At 39.6% G+C, this 17452-nt stretch overlaps 1 protein-coding gene across 1 annotated transcript; it reads left to right on the top strand.

The window, feature by feature from the left end:
- The first annotated feature begins 544 nt into the window (after positions 1-544).
- On the top strand, positions 545-9015 carry LOC134488059 (alpha-1-antitrypsin-like). The gene is made up of 5 exons (XM_063290277.1): positions 545-649; positions 2829-3461; positions 4353-4620; positions 6335-6482; positions 8761-9015. The coding sequence occupies exons 2-5, from the start codon at positions 2846-2848 to the stop codon at positions 8950-8952; spliced, it is 1224 nt and encodes a 407-aa protein (XP_063146347.1). The 5' UTR covers positions 545-649; positions 2829-2845; the 3' UTR covers positions 8953-9015.
- The last annotated feature ends 8437 nt before the right edge of the window (positions 9016-17452 follow it).

Here is a 17452-nt window from a genome sequence, read left to right as displayed (position 1 = left end):
ATTTTTGAAGGTCATTGGTATAACCAATCACTATTAAATGGGTGTCATGGTTACTGTTCCAATGTTCCTGGAAAACATCGTAACGGGTTCCCATGCCATGGGGCTGACACGAGTTGCTGTACGGGAGTGGGCTGCTCCTGTTCCTTGTACCAGGCTGCAGTGCGAGGAGTGAAGAATGAGGAATGCATGTTTGGGTTATCTCGCCCTGTCAAGGACGTTTCCCGCAGACAGGCAGGAACCGTTAGGGGCACCTGGGGCATGGAATTGTACTGACTTTGGGGGGAGGGACTGGGAGCCATTTGGGGTTTTAATGGGAGACATCCTGCGTTTTCACTATTCTCAGCTTTGCTTGTGATCCTGCATACTATTCATTATTAAATCAGATATCCATGAAAGCCTTGTGTGAGTCTGATAGTGATTTTGAATAGGCAATCATTACAATGGGTTCCTGAACTTTTCTTTTGACTGCTTCAAAGGCTATTTTTTGTTTGCCGGTCATTGGGTAATGTTTAAAATAAGTATCTCTGCATACTTTTAGTTAATGCTTGAATAAACATTTCCACACCATGCTGCAATCTGATGTGTATAAATAGTAGAAGAAAAAGGATAAGAGGCCTATCTGAATGAATGAAAATTCTCCGTATATACAGTGAGTAATCTTCTTGGGTGGGGGTAGCGGTTTAAAATCACTATATGCAACTTACTTGTTAATTCTGCTTCTTTTCACCTAGTTTACAAAGTTTAGACATTTGAACTGACTTCTAAGATCAGAGTTATAGTAATCATATTTATAATTTGCATTCCTTCATTTAGAATTCTGCAAAACAGCATCTTTATAGCTTCTACCATTTGACTAACTGCTTGTGCACTACCTGAAAAGAAGAAAACATTTAAAAAGAAGCAGAAAATGAAAGGATTTCAGATTTGCATAAATTAGTATATGGTGTATATGAGGGGTATGTCTAAGTGCAGAAGAGAGGGAAAGAGAGAGAGATCTCCACTGGTCTCTCCACAGATCCAGAACAAATTAATGCAGCTTTCATGGTAATGCCAATTTAACTCATTTTGCACATTGGAACTCATATATGTAGAGGAATTCAGCTTACCTAATCATTCACGTGGGAAAGTGGCAGAGGAAATAAGGATTTATTTAATACATTTTACATCATAATCCTACATTAAAAACAAAGGAGTGTAGAACATTATATATTAACTATTAATAAAGAACAGAACAGATGCATTTATATTTTAAAAGATTTTATATAAAATATATAATTATGCATAATTATACATAATTAAGAAGATGGAAGAGGAAAAAGATTTTCATCTGGCAAAAGATAAAGGCAGAGTCTAAAGTACTCTACAAATGTAAAGTTGAAGTGACAGCCAGGTGACAAATGGCAGGTTCTTATGGGCGGGCTTCCTTAGTGAGACCCAGTGCACAAATGATCCCCTGCCTGCACCCAGCCTGCCATTAAACCTTTCCATGAACTGAGGTGTACTTGTGGTCCGAGCCATGCATAGAAAGCAAGGCAGCTTGTTTGCATTCACAGAGCCAGGGTGCCCACATGCAGCATTCATCAGAAAAGGTCGGGACTTCAGTCACGTGGCCAACTGCCATTTCTCTTGATTTGAATATGTGTTCTGATCACTGCCAACTAAGTGGTGCCTGGAATACAGCCTCACTGATCTAGAGGGCATTTCTCCTCTAATTGTTATTACCCTGTTTAGGAATTTTTTTAAAAAAACCTTTTTTGCAGGAATATGCACCTTGAGCAATTTTACACTTTTAAAGAAGCCCATAAAAATAAAAAGAAAGGGAGTCTTTTCCTTAACAACCAAAAGCAGCAACCAGAGATATGATAGCCAGTTGTTAAAGTTCTATGTGTTACCAAAATCTGAAGTAATATCATTACATTTGGTCCTGTGGTACTGAGCATTCCCTATTTTGTTGGTAACAAATTTTATGAAGATTAAATATCAGGTTCTAATTTTGTTATCAGAAGAAGTTTTTTTATATATCTTTTAATGTTTTTATTGACTGTTTTGGCCCTGTTGTGCACTGCCTAGGGTCACTTGTTTATGAGATGGGGGGGCTATAGGAGGAAGGAGTATTAGGTATGTTCGCTGTCTTGAGTTATTTGTAAAAATAATAAAGGCAGGATAAAAAGAAAGAGAGAGAGAGAGAAAGAAAGAATTTTATTTTAGTATCAGTAGAATTATTATCAGAATTTTATTGTCAGTAGAAGCGTTAAAAAATATATGACAGAATTTTAAAAACCCAGCCCAATCTACAGTATTACGACAGACTAGGACCCTCCTAATCTAAAGTGCATCTCAGAGGCCTTACCAAAGCTGATGCATCAGGAAGTCATTGCATCAGGAAGTGCATATGGTTGTTATTCCTAATTTACAGGATGTGGAAGGATGGCAGAAAGGATGTGGTTTGTCCATGGTCAGCAGGGATTATTTATATATTTAAACCCTGGATGTTATCAATATGTATGATGGCTTTCACCTTTATTCCTTGCACAACTAGCTAGGTATATATTATATTGCAGATACCTCAAAAATGTAACAAAGATTGTCATGACTGCAACATGATGTTGATTCCCATACTGTGTTGGGAGTTGAAACAAGTAGGCTGTAATCCTATATTAGCACATTCTTGACTTGAAAAAAATAACAATATATAATCAACTTCCTTTCATGTTGGCCTTCAGCTAGAAGCCAAAATACTCATAAGACTATAACTCAAAAAGGTGTTTTACAAACACAGTTTATAATAAAATAAAACTCCTTTTCTTTTTCACTGTTTTCATTTACAGAATAAATTACCAGAAAGATGAACGGTGTCATCCATCTGTCTTTGGCCTTGGTAGCCTTTTCTGTTGTCAGCCATGGCAACCATGATGTCGATCATCATCATGACCATCACGACAGAGGCCAAGCTGTTAGCAAGATCTCTGACAACACTGTTCAGTTTGCAACTGAGCTCTACAAAATACTGTCTCAAAGATCAGATGGCAAGAATATTATCTACTCACCCTGCAGCATTTCCATATTGCTTTCAGTTCTGTTACTAGGGTCAAAATCTAAAACCCACACTGAGATTTTAGAGGGCCTCAGTTTTAACCTGACACAGATTCGGGAAGAGGAGATCCACCAGGGGTTTCATGAACTTCTCCATATGCTCACACACTCAGATCATGAGTTCACACTCGATATTGGGCAGGGCCTGTTTTTGAGGGACGACATACAACCATTGCAGACATTTTTAGAGAAGATCAAGGAATTTTATGAAGCAGAAATCCAAGCCACAAAATTTCAGGAACCAAAAGAAGCTGAAAAACAGATCAATGATTATATAGAGAAAAAAACTCATGGAAAAATTGTGCAACTAGTCAAGGACCTTGACATAGAAACTCGCTTGGTTCTGACTACCTACTCCTACTTTAAAGGTAACTTATATCAAGATAAGTGATGATTTCTTCAAAAAAGGAAGGGTAAAGATTTTTTGAGTGTGGTGGACATAGTAAAAGGGGTGGAATTGCCCAAGCAGCCAGTCTAGGAAAAGATCATCTCCAATCTGAGTAAAGTTCATGCACTGAAAAACTAGCCCAGTACAGAAAGTTAGGTATATGCTGTAGCTCTCATATAACTGCTTTGCTACTAGGGGGTTGTATGAAACAGAAACTGTGTATTGTTTCAAACCTAAATACATTGTTTTTCAGTTCTGTGGAACCAATTCCAGGAATGGTTTCCTAGAATTTTTTTAAAAAGCACCTAATAGGAAACCCCCTTACTCAACTGACGACTGATACTATGTCAGAATAGTGAGCATTATTCCAGTTCTTCATAAAACTGGGTTACAAATACAACTAAAATGCACACTTGTAGAATTTGAAAAAAAAAAAAAGGAATGGATAGACTGCACTAAAGAATTCTGCTCGATGTAAGATGGTAGGCTGTGCATCTCTCTCTCTGTGTGAATAAAGTATAGTCCTTAGGGCTGTGCAGATTTTAGAAAGGATGTTTATCTTCAACAAAGACAAGTAAAATGTCTCTTCAAAGAAGGAACACAGCCCTTTTTTCTACAGCAAAACAACAGCTGCATTGCTTCACTGCCTCAGTCAGCATTTGCTGTGGATGTCCAGAAATCTGTTCCAGCTTTTGCAAGTGCTGGTCAGCTTAAGCAAAGCAATGTAGGGCACCTTACTAATTAAATCACACCACCTCTTTGCCTCAACAAAGAGGATTGCAGCATCTTCTTCAAGGTGAATCCAAACCACCTCATGCAGGTTTAATGATCATGTCCAAGTATGACTATGGGTCTTTTTTGCTCTCTTTAGGCAACTGGAAGACTCCTTTTGATCCACAGTTAACAAATGAAGAAGATTTCTTTGTGGATCAGAACACAACGGTCAAAGTCCAAATGATGCACAGGGAAGGTTGGTTTAACTACTATATAGATGAGAAGCTGTCTTGCACAGTAGTAGGGATGGACTACAATGGTACAGCCACCGCAATTTTTGTTCTGCCTGATCCTGGAAAAGAGAAGGAATTGGAAGAGGGTCTATCAGGAGATATTCTGCATGAATGGGGAAAGAACCTTCAAAGGTAACCCTTGTTTTACCACTTCTATATTTTTTCATAGTTGTATACTGTTAAAGGATGTCTAAAAATACTTCAGAGTTTGTGCAATCTGTGCTACACACTCCCAGAATCTTTGTTTAGAGGTGATTTTAAGTTGGAGACCAGCATCCTAGGGCTGTGCATGTCTCACTAGGGTTTCAGGTGCATCTCTTGGTATTGTTTCCTGTGTCTGAGAGTGGAGGATTTGTTCACTAGTTCTTAATCATATTAATAATTATTCTTCTTTCCTATTTGTTGGATGTTACCTCATCCCTTTGCAAAATAGCCTCAGACTTGCCATTCAGAGATTGGTATGCCCCTGTTGAAAATTCTGCACCATTGTTCTAAGTGGTGAGAAACTATCTCAGCAGGCTGGGTGATGATAAAAGGGGATGCTTTGGGGAGGAGATGCCCACCTCTCCTCAGAAGCCCCACACCATGCACAAAGCAGAGAGCAATGGTTCCCCACCTTCTCTGCATAAACAAAGATATTTGCTCAATCCTCATTAGGCCCTAGTTTGTTGTGCTTGATCCCTTCATAATACTCTGATACTCCACTTGATAGAAGCCCCACCCCCTTTGTATCTGCAGTTGTAAAAGTGGTGGGGCTTTGACACTGTGGTGACCATCTTGTAGATTTTGATCCCCCCTGCAGAGACTGCAAATTAATTCCATTTGCCAGATTGAATTGATGATCTTAATTGGATCAAAACAACAATCTGAATCAAATCAACAGTTCAAATTAAATTATTTATTCAGATCAGATTGGCTGCAATTTGTATACCCTTATTACTGACCAATTTGTAAAATGGAAAAACCTCAGTACCAAATCTCCCTATTCTCTAAAAAGTTGTGATTTGAGAAATCAATAATGGTCTGATCATAAGGGTTATGCTATTGGGGGTAGATCTGTAAATTACTAAACGCAATATTCCTTATCTCCCCATAAGTGCTGGCTATATAAATGTTGAAAGCCTGTAATCAAGTTTTTACATTTGGTCTCTTGTGGGGCTCAAACCTTAAAAATAAAGATCTGTACATTTGTAGCATAGGCTTTGTGTTCAAGATCCAAGTAGACAACAAGGCATAATGTTACGTTATTCTTACCCGAACAGTAATGCTATAACAGGGCTTATGTCACCACCTATGGACTTCCTGAATTGAATAATCATTTCAGCTCAAACACCATCCCTTAAAATAAATGTCGGTTCCACAGAACAATCACTTGCAGAATGTAGGTTACTGCTGGTTCTCAACCTGTTTTCCAGGATTTGAGGCCAGAATTCCATAGAATGTATTGGAAGCAGCAATCCAGTTTGGGGAATAAGTTCCAGCACATTGACTCCTACTTTTCTACACTCAAAACTAAACTTCAAACTTGCACACAATTACTAATAGAGTAAATGTTTTTCTTTCTTTTTTTTTTACAAAAAAAAATATTGGGTATAGTGGGACAGGTTGAATTGGACTTCGGAGGAGATTGAGGCAGCTTTAACCTTTGGCCCTTAAAACTTTAGTCTGGGGTGAGCCACTGGAAACACTTCCCTTTGCATCTTTGCATTCAGCACTGTATACATTTGATACATGTAAGATTCTTGGTTAACCTTAAATATTGGGGCGGAATATAATGACGAAGATACGTACTGTAAACTGTTCAAGACTCTGATTTGAATGAAAATGTCCTTCTTTTTTTCTGAAGGCATACAGCAAGAGTCTCCATCCCCAAGTTAAATCTTTCAGCTACTTACAGTTTAAAGGATCCCCTTGGCCAACTTGGTATTACTGAACTCTTTACTGACCATGCTGATCTGTCTGGAATCACTGAGCAGCCCTTGAAATTGTCTAAAGTAAGTAAAATATTTATATTGTTCACATTATTCACATTTCAGGCAGGATTTCAGCAAATCCTGGGGCAGGAAGGGGGGGTAGTAAATCTTGGGGATGGCTAGTGAGCTAAAGTGGTCCTCAAATCTCTATCTGCCATCTTGATCCCATTTTATATTTTATACTTTATATTCATATTTATATTTTATGTACTATACTTTTTTTTTTGCATTTTAATCTTTTATCTTTATTGTAAACTGCCCAGAGTCCCTCCTTTGGGGGAGATGGGTGGTGGCGAAATTCGACAAACAAAGAAACAAATAAATAAGATGAAGCCACGTTTCACCAAGCAGTGTAAATGAGGGGGACTATATGAAAAATCTAACCCTTGCAAAGAGGAACTTTCCCTTCCGATTGCTGTTTTGTAAGCAAAATATCTGCATCAGATGATCTTTCTGGCATCAGCACATGATTGTTCATCACTACAAAGAGGATAAAGATTGAGATGGCAGCCTATCCTTGTTCAGTTTTTCCTCAAAGTAACTCCTCAAGAAAAGGGATGGCTAACTAGGAAATATACATATATGTCTTTACCCAGAGAGTCCCAGGAACATCACAGAGAAAGGGAAATTGAGTCTTTTAAAATATACAAGGGAAAAAATGCAACAATAACCTGGATAGAACAGGAATTATACCAACTGCAACAAATCTAGAGAGAGAAATCCACTGTGTCTGGACACATGCTACCTTATTTCTCTTGTGGTTATCAAAGACATTCAATAGACTAAGAAACTGATGAAGTGTAATATAAAGAGCAGATTTGCCTGGCCTATCCACAGCAACTAAATTGATCTTGGTTGCTACACAGTTCCAGGTGATGAAATATATAATTTTGGACAGCAGAAAATCCTAGTCTTTGTTTAAACACACAGAATCCAGAACTGTGGGGATACAATTTAATGATGCAATGAAACTCAGTTCTGGATCTGAGAAGGCTCCAGGAAGTATAAATTTTCGGAGGTTGTTCTTATTAATTCTTTAGGTTTTGTTGGAAGTAGTGTCTAGAATGGTTGTTTTAATTTTCTTCACTTCGTCAGTGGCCGAGTTAGAGAAGGCCCAAGAGTAGCACTGAGAGCCAGTTTGGTGTAGTAGTTAAGGCATCAGACTAGAAACCAGGAGACAGTGAGTTCTAGTCCTGCCTTAGGCACAAAGCAAGCTGGGGGTCCTTGGGCCAGTCACTTTCTCTCAGCCCTAGGAAGCAGGCAATGGCAAACCACTTCTGAAAACCTTGCCAAGAAAACTGCAGGGACTTGTCCAGGCAGTCTCCAAGAATTGGACATGACAGAACAGATTAAAAAAAAAAAGTAGCACAGGGCAATATTAGGCCCAAGAGTCCTGACATGTGCCTGAGGATGCCAAGCTTCAAAGGTGGGCATGGCAAAGTTGTTGTACCCTGATTATTCTTTATTCAAAAGATGGTGTTGAAAGGGAGTTGAGTTAAACATGCATTAATTATAAACTTTTCTTTGTTTAAGCCAAATTAATTATGAACAATATTCACTTTTGGAACTATCATTATTTCAAGTTGTTCAGTACTATTTGGTTCCAGTAGCAAATGGAGGTTCTTTGGTTCCTTTTTCTCCTATTTTTCTTAAACCACCATACTTTGCCTCTTTCTTTCCACAACTGTTTAACACAGTGTTTTTCACACATGGCAACTTTAAGATCTGTGGACTTCAACCCCCAGAATTCTTAAAGTTGCCAAGTTTGAAAAACGCTGGTTTAAAAGACCATGGACTGCCAGAAGAACAAACAAATCAGTTTTAGAAGAAATACAACCAGAATGTTCCCTAGAGGCAAAGATAACTAGGCTTAGACTCTCATACTTTGGGCACATCATCAGGAATTTTCAACCGATCGCTCAAAAAGGACATCATGTTTGGTAAAGTTAAGGGCCAGTGGAAAAGAGGAAGACCTACAATGCGATGGATTGATACAATTACAGCAACAATGAATGCAAACATTGGAATAGTCAGGCGTATGGCGCAAGACCGAACAGCATTTTGTTCTGTTATACACAGGGTCTCCATGAGTCGTAAATCACTTGATGGCAACTAACAACAACAACAATGAGAACCCAGCACTCACTTCAGCAGTGCGTGTGCTAAAACTGGAACAATACAGAGAAAGTTAACATAGTCCTTGTAGTGCAGACTCATAGATCAGTACTACAAGTTGTAATTATCTCTGAGATACTTTTCTCTGCCCCAGACTTTGAACGTTTTCTTTGTTTCTTCTCAGGTTACCCATAAGGTTGTGTTGACTGTTGATGAAGGTGGAACTGAGGCAGCAGCAGCCACTGCTGGAGAAGCCGTTCCTATGTCACTGCCTCCGAAAATTGTATTTAACCATCCTTTCCTAATGTTCCTCATAGAAAAGAGTGTCACAACTATAATAACTATGGCCAAGATAATAAACCCAACTCAGCAGTAAAAAAAAAAAAGGAGTGCAATAGATTCCAAATACAGTCCCAAAATAAAGCATCACTGTAACACACATTTAAAAGAAAGGTTTTTTTCCGCAAAGGAATGGTAACAAACCTATTTGGTTCCTGTGTGAATCCTCATATGAATCTCATGCTCTCTAAATGCAGAAGAAAGTAAATGGGTGAATACTTGGGTAGATAGTCTTCAGATTGAAGAGAAGATAGAGTAAAATAAACCTGAACTCAAAAAGGTGCATTTCTATTGAGAATCAGGATTAACTAGATGATTTGTCAAATACAATCAGGCAGTTGCCCTTCTGCTTTTTCTTTTGACTAGTGTAGCAGTGCAGAAACTCAATTTTTCCCTGTCTTCTTCTTCATCTGTTGGGCTCCATGATACAACAATTGATTTTAAATTGGACAAACTTGGGATGTGGGTCACAGAGAGGACTTTTGCAAAGGATTTTCTGCTTGTCCCATGAGAGTTTTCTAGGAGGAAACTGGGAATGCAGAATTCCATAAGAGATTGTATCGTGCAGTCCTAAAGAGTCTATGTAGAACATGGATGGGCAATCTGCAATATCCCATTTACTGTTTGCACCCTCTGAAATCTTCCCAGGTCATGGTATTAAAAAACCACAATCGATTTTATTCTAATTAATTAATTGTGTGCCATCAAGTCAATGTTGACTCTTAGCAATCATTCACTTCAACTCTTCCCATTTGCTTCAAAGAAGTAGAATGCAGGGTCTTTGTACATCAGTGGCAGATATGGCAAAAGGGCATCTGCATAAAGTCAGGTTGTCAGAGCTATGAACTCTTCCTGAGCCATTCCGATGTGACAGCAATAGGCATATGCTTTTCAAGGGCTTACCCTTCTTCTTTGGAACCTCTTGTGTTAACAAAACAACATCTGGAACACCTTTTTTGGGCTACCAACTCTTTTGTTCAGGCCAAAAAAAGGCCCTTAACTCCACCCAGCCACCTGACTCTAATATTCCTCCTCCTCCTCTTCCTCCTCCTCCTCCTTTTGGTCTCTTTCTGATTTTCTTTTATTGGTATTGATCACTTTTTTTGTCCCCACATTTTTCTCTGGTAGGACTTCGGTACCATAAAAATTTTGCCTCAGGGCAGTAATTTCTATAAAAAGAGAGAAATGCCACTCCTTGATCTGTGGGCCCCCCTCTCTTCTTGTCTTTTCATCTCCATCCATAGCTGAGAGAAAACTGCAGAGCAGGACCTGCAGGCCTGATCTTTTCCCCTCGCTTGCCAGCCTTTTGCTTATCCTGGAGAGAACCCTCTTTGAGCCCTTGGAAGTCTGATGTCCTTTCCCATGGACTGGACTTGAACCCAACCAATGTGACCTTCAAATGAGCAAAGGCCTGTCAGGAACCTCCACTGAAATAGACTTGTAGAACAGCCCCAAGGAGGTTGAGTCTTATCAAACCTGAACCAACCGCCTCCATAAACTTTGGAGCCACTGTTTTCCTGTGTCCCTGGAGCAGCCCAGCTAAGTTAGATTTCACAACTTGGAAGGGTACCCAAACATCTGGATCCAGAATGTGACAAAGTAATCCCCAGCTGCACATGAAAACAGGAGACCAATCATTAGTCTCCTGGTATTTGCACACCAATCATTTGTGTGCAAATATTTTCTCTAATACCAATTTCTACCACTTCCATTTTAAATTGGTCAACCGTATTCATGCTATACCAAGTAATTCCACCATGATTTCCTATAGATATGGTGATGAATTTTGCTCTGATTCATCCCTACAAGTCATAGAGCTTTCTCAGAATTCCTCAGTTTTTAAACTGTCACAGCTGAATCTGAACATAGGCTTCCATCTTTCATGTTATTAAATACCTACTGTATATAAAGCCATGAAAAGGTTCATACATGGTTTTAAAGTAAATTGCCACCATTACACTGATGATATTCAACATCCTTCTTTTTTTAGTATCTCGAGAGCCTCACCATGTCTTTGGTCTTTTAAAGAACTACATGTGTGGGAGAACAGACTGAATGTAAACCTGAATAAGGCAGAATTATTGGTTGTTCCAAATGGTGAATTTCAGGGTTTGGGAAATATACCAATATCTGGAAAGGATTGTACTTCCCTTAAGATAAAGTGTACAACTTGGGGGTCTTCCTAGATCTGGGACTGATTCGATAACTACAGCACACTGGTAGCAAGAGGGAGGACAGCTTTTATCAGCTTCAACTAAAAAACAAATTGTATCCATTCTTAGAGGGTTAAAACTGATATTGGTAACACAGTGCTGGCATCCTCAAATTTGGATTATTGCAGCAGGGTCTTCATGGGGCACCCCTTGAAGATAGTCTGGAAACTACAACTGATCCAGAACGGAACTAACAGATAGTGAGCGGTGCTTCTACAAGGTGCCCCATCACCCCTGGGTTGAAGCAGCTGCATTGGTTACCAAATGCTTTGGAGATTCTATTCAACGTGTTCACTACGAGCATCACACATCTTGGGCCAGATCATATGCCATCCCCGTACTCAGATCTTCAGTAAGATGCCTTTTACAGAACTGAGCTGTGAAGAAAAGCCACTAAATCGCAGCACATAGCATATGTTTTATTTTTAAAAAAATAAATTTACCAGAAAGCAAATAGAACTCACAGTGCTCTCTGCTGTCCCAGTGCGACCTTTGCAGGGACCAAAGGTATTGCACAACAACTAAAGATTTTGTATGTTGTGATACAAAATGCCACTTTCCAATTTCATTTTTGGTGGTAGTGATTGTGCAGGAAGCCTGGTAGGCATCAAGAGTGATGTCAAGGGACACATTGCCTATCCCTCCTCTGTTTGCAGGCTTTTCTAGTCTCACTGCCTATGTAAGTGCAGGAGCTATTAAAAGGCCTAAATCTTATCCATCCTTTGCTAACCTAGTGCCCTCAAAATGTATGGCACTCTGCCACCAAAACCCAAGTTCTCTGGGAAAGGTGGGAATTGTAACTCAAGGCAACTAAAAGGCATCACCTTGAGAAAGACCAATTTAATCTCTAAAGTCGGTGTGGGTTGTTCCTTGCTTACAGTCTCTCATAGGTTCAATATTTTTGCAGTCCTGTAGCATCAGAAGGGTCGTTTCCTTATACCTGCATTTCATGCCATTCTAGTAACATTCAATGCTTCATCCAAGAAACGGGGTGGGGGTAGGGCTGAAGGAAACTGCCCCTGTTTTGGGCTGGGAAAGGCCTGCATGAGCTTGCTTCAAGGCTGTCTTTCCTCTGAGAGCAAGGGCTGTTGTGACACCTAGCGGTTCTAAAAAAATGAAGCTGCCTAAACTGACTGCAAAATGCTGATTATTAATGTTAAGCCCTAAAGTGAGTTATAGCTTATTATGCCACTTGCTGACAAGTGTTGGGCCTGCACCATTTTTGCAATCTCTGTCTAGACTTTGTGTTAAAACAGACTCAGTGAGTTGGAAGGGAACTCAGAGGTCATCTAGTTCAATTCCCTGTTAAAGCCTCTTAGTCAAACCTCTATCTAGCCCCTATGACAACATTTCAACTGGCATTAGAATTTAGGACTATAATTCTTGAACTTTTTTTTTCCAGCTGGAAGGTTCAGACAGGTTTTTCTCAAAACTAGTCTTTCACATAGCACACAACTGAACAATGGAATTGATTTTTGTGTGATGTGCAGCAAAGTTTATTGTCACCGCACACCTGGGAGCACAGTCTGTAGAGAGGTGATGCTGTGGGCAAAAGGATAATATTATCCTGGTATGCTGCAACTCCTGAATTTATTTTCAGGTAGGCAAAAACTTCACATGGTTGTACATGCTATATATCAAACAAAGATTAAATCTAACATTGTGCAAGTGGACTTGTACAATAAAATCTATGTACAGGGGAAATTGTTCTTCCCCCAGACCTGATGTCAGAAGCTGTTCAATCACTGGAAATACTCCAGAACTCTCTCAGATTACTCTGTTAAAATGCCAGTTTGGTCTAGTGGTTAAGGTGCTGGGCTAGAAACCAGGAGACTGAGAGTTCTAGTCCTGCCTTAGGCATGAGAGTCGGCTGGGTGACCTTGGGCCAGTCACTCTCTCTCAGCCCAACTCACCTCGCAGGGTTGTTGTTGTGGGGAAAAGAGGAGGAGGAAGGAGTATTAGCGATGTTCCCCACCTTGAGTTATTTATAAAAATAATAAAGGTGGGATAAAAACAAACAAACAAATCAGCAAAATGGCCATTGCACAATTTTACTTGCTTGTTTGTTAGTTTTAGAAACATATAAAGGCTGCCCAACTCTGCAACGATTCTGGGTGGTGTTCAGTACAAACAATCATACACCACCATTAAAACAAACAAAAATCCCAAGTGCCATGAGAAAAAAAACATTAAAAGGCATCAAACACATAGGACTCACCACCCACTCTGACCCAAAGGCTGGGAAAAAGCCAGGTTTTCAGAGCTCATTTGGGGGCCAGATGTATCTCAGGGGAAGGGGGAATATTGTTCCAGAGGGCCGGTGCCACAACAGAGAAGGCACACTTCCTAGGTCTCATTGCGGCATCATACCAGCTATTTGGGGCTGTTTTTAAGCAAAAACAATGGGTGAAAATAAAGTCAGTACATTAAGTCTCTGTGAAGCCAAACATATCCACTTCCACCCTGAAAAGTCTCACCCACCATCCCTTCCTGCAAGGACCAAAAATATTCAGCCCACACACTCAGTGAATTCAGCACATCACCAGACACAGAATCCTACAGCACTCAGGGAATGCTATTTTTTAAAAGTGCAGCCTCCAGGTAGAAAAAGGGTGTCCCTCTCCCAGATCAAGATCAGGAGTCATGACCAGAGGTGTGCAAGAGAACTACAAAAAGAAAAAAGAAAAACTAAAAAAGAGTGAAAACACAACAGAATTTTTTTTTAATTACAAAAAGAGGTGACTTCTGACTTTTAACAACAAGGATATACAACAAATTTTCCATAATCAATCCCTTACTCTATATTAAACCAAAACCTCATTATTTTCATAAATCATTCCACTGGCACATTATAAAAATTACTAAATACAATTGCTCCATCCCCTTATATTAAAAGAAAAAGAAGAAATATACGTATACATATACCTCCTAATCAACTTTCCCCAGCAAAGATAACATTTATTTAATTATTTCCCTCCTACTACTATTCTATACATTTCTGTCTACTATAATAAAAATCCAACTAAAAAGCATATAACTTGCCTGCCATAATAATTAATAATACAGCAATTATAATAATCTTAATTATATTAAGCCTAAAACCAAGCATTTATTATTATACCTTACTAATCTTAATCCAAATCATTAAAGGGGAATGAAGTCAAACCAGCCATAGAAGCAATCCAGATAAATATTCTTAAACCCTTACCCCACTTCAAAATAAACCAGCATTTACATATCCCCACAAGACACACAGAGCTTTTTTTCATAAAGAAATCAGACAGCCCAACTGCCACCCTTAAGAACTCTGACTTCTCAACAGAAAGCCTCCCATACATAATAACCCCTTCTTTTCCATAACATGCCATCAGCAATTCAGTGTCACTTGTGGCTTGCAACTCGATCTGACCCTTTAATTTCTTCAACTTGACTATCCAATCTTCATCCAGCATTTCAACAAAAGCCCCAATCTTGCTATTAGAAGAAACATTTCTATCATTGTTAAGCTCTTCAATTTCTTCCAAGACATCTCCAACCAGATGACACATTTTAAATCTCATATTTTCCACAACACCCTGAATGCCTTGCATAGAAAACTTGGCAGGAATCAAAAAGGACCTGTTTAAACTCTCAATGAAAATCTGAGAAAGTCTGCTTGAAATCCTCCACGTCTCATGCAGTAGATTATGGCACCCCCTAGGTACTTAACCAATGAAAGTGGGAGATAATAGAAAAATTCCAAAACATGTTTACAGAAGTGAAAGTATGATAACAGGCAGTTCCCGAGGGAAAGTAGCAGCAGAAAGCTGAAAGTTCAAAACAGCAGATTTAACATGTAGGAAAATGCTAAAATCTTCAAATTTAGTACAAAAATAATAGCAGGGAGACAGTTACGTACTCTCAACCTTCCTTAATATTTGGATGGGAAGCAAAATCCAAAACTTAAAAAAGATTTTTTTAAAAAGAAATTAATCACAAAAATAATGATAAGCATCAAGAAAACACATTTCTCCTTGCTGTAGAAAACCTCTCTTAAGGTACATAAACTTAAAAGAAAAATAAATTGGGTGGTTTAGAAATGGAGTAGCCAGTCTTAATGTCCCTTTAAGGCTACAGTGCAGCTTGGAAATGGTGGCCCCCCCAGCCTCCTGGCTGCTCTTACCAGTCAATTGTGAACGCTGTTTGTGATTTTCTGGCTGCAAGCAGCCTTCCTGAGGACAGATGGGGTAATTCCAAGTTTTTTCCTTTCTCCGGAAAAATGCTCCTGGGCTTCAGGAAAAACCTGCCTGAGCCTGAAAATTGCCACATTGTCAGTTCTGCTCACGGAGCCTGTGAGCACAGCTGTTCAGATTGTCATGTTCCCACCAGAAGTGGAGTTGGACTCAACTCCTGAGGAGTTCATGGATATATCCATACCACTTTCTTAGCAATAATACAAATGTGGCTTGTCACTGCCTCCTTCTGGGAGATTTTCTTGACTTCCCACCCCAACAACAGTCTTTGCCTTCCTAGGTGACAGTCTGCTAACCAGGGCTGAATTGTTTAGCTTTCAAGAGCAGCCCAAGGTCAGCTAGGTGCTGCCACCTACTGTAGCTGGGTTTGGTTGAAGAAAATATACCTACATTATTTTAAATCTTGGAAAGGGGAGCAGGAATTCAGGTGTTATCAGGAGGGAAGAATTGGTGGTGGCACACTAAAGAACGTAAGAGCATTGTGTACAGGGTCATTTTCCTTTGACAGTGCCACTGATCCTGATAACTGCATATTTGCTCCAGAGAGGCCCTTCGAACGGTCACTCATGCCCTGGTCATTTCCCAGATAGACTACTGTAATGCGCTCTACATGGGGCTTCCCTTGAAGAATATCTGAAAGCTACAACTGGTCCAGAACGCAGCCACACAAGCAATTTTAGGTGCCCCAACGTTGGCACATGTAACACCTTTGCTTCGCGAGCTACATTGGCTCCCAGTTTGCTTCCAGGTCCAATTCAAGGTGTTGGTTATCACCTTTAAAGCCCTACATGGCATGAGGCCAGGCTACCTGATGGACCGTCTCATCCCCATCACATCAATCTGTCCCACCTGGTCATGCAGAGAGTGCATGTTGCAGACTCTGTCTGTAAGAGAATTCCATTTGGTGGGGTCCAGGAAGTGGGCCTTCTCTGCAGTAGCTCCTGCCTTCTGGAACATTCTCCGCCTGGAGGTGAGACAAGCCCCCTCCCTCCTGGACTTCTGTAGAAAACTAACAACCTGGTTCTGCTAGCATTCTTGGAGTGGGAAGGGGAATAGTCATTCCTGGGGATGGCTAGCTCCCTAGAAGGGCCCTTTATACTCACGGACTGATAGAGAACCTTCAGCCATCTGGATTTTATCACATTTTACATTCTTATTGTTTATTTACATTCATATTTATTGTATTTATAATTGTATTGAATTTTTACTTTGTTTTTATTATAAACCTCCCAGAGTCCCTCCGTTGGGGGGAGACGGGCAGTGATAAAATTTGATTGATAAATCAATAAATCAATCAATCAATATCAGAGGCTATAATACTCTTGATGTTAGCTGTTTTGGACCCTGAGTAGAAGGGAGGCACTGCACTCCATTTGTCTTATGAACTATTCAGGCCACCATTTGAGAGACATACTATTTTTTTCCCCATTTTACACTTTTAACCTAGGGAACGTATGATTTGTATAGCACAGAATTCTAATGCATAGATGTTCAGCTTCCAAGTGCCTACTTTTTCTTTTTTGCCATTTGACTGCTGTCAAAAATTTTGCAATAGCATGTCCAAAACTTACTATTGGAATATATTTCCAATTATATATTGGAATATAGAGCAATTATATATTCAAGCATCCTTTTTCTTACCAATGGCAACATTCATAGCACCATACTGTTGTATGCATGCTATCTTTTCACTTCACATGAAGCTGCTGGAGATTTAATGCAAACAGAATAATTGTATCGTATTACCTCTACCTTAAAAGTTAAGCTGTGTATTAAACTGGAATCCTTGGTGCTCTCTGAGCTTGGTGGTTTGCTTGCAGACATTTCATTATTCAACTAGGTAACATCATCAGTGCAAGTGAGTGTGGGGTTTGCTCCCTGTTTATATATTGTAGCTTACCCAGCCAGTCGGGGGGGTGGGGTGTTCCTCCTTGCTGGTTCCTTGATTATTGTTTTCTACCTGATTGTTTGTCTAATATTGATCCCTGCTTATCTGAATGTTGGCTGCTAGAGGGGATGTGTTCTAGTCTTTTTGTTTCCTTCACTAGGTTTTTTATTGTCTCTTTTGAATGGCGCGTAAATGTGTATTAAA

Source organism: Candoia aspera, chromosome 1 (genome assembly GCF_035149785.1).
Source record: "Candoia aspera isolate rCanAsp1 chromosome 1, rCanAsp1.hap2, whole genome shotgun sequence".
NCBI classification, from domain to species: domain Eukaryota; kingdom Metazoa; phylum Chordata; class Lepidosauria; order Squamata; family Boidae; genus Candoia; species Candoia aspera.
This window is presented reverse-complemented; position numbering and strand designations above follow the sequence as displayed.

Bases quoted from the DNA above. Each gene is read 5' to 3' on its own strand.
- LOC134488059 (XM_063290277.1), top strand. From the start codon at position 2,846: ATGAACGGTGTCATCCATCTGTCTTTGGCCTTGGTAGCCTTTTCTGTT. The intron at 4,621-6,334 runs GTAACCCTTGTT...TTTTTTCTGAAG, and splicing joins TGGGGAAAGAACCTTCAAAG to GCATACAGCAAGAGTCTCCA. The intron at 6,483-8,760 runs GTAAGTAAAATA...GTTTCTTCTCAG, and splicing joins AGCCCTTGAAATTGTCTAAA to GTTACCCATAAGGTTGTGTT.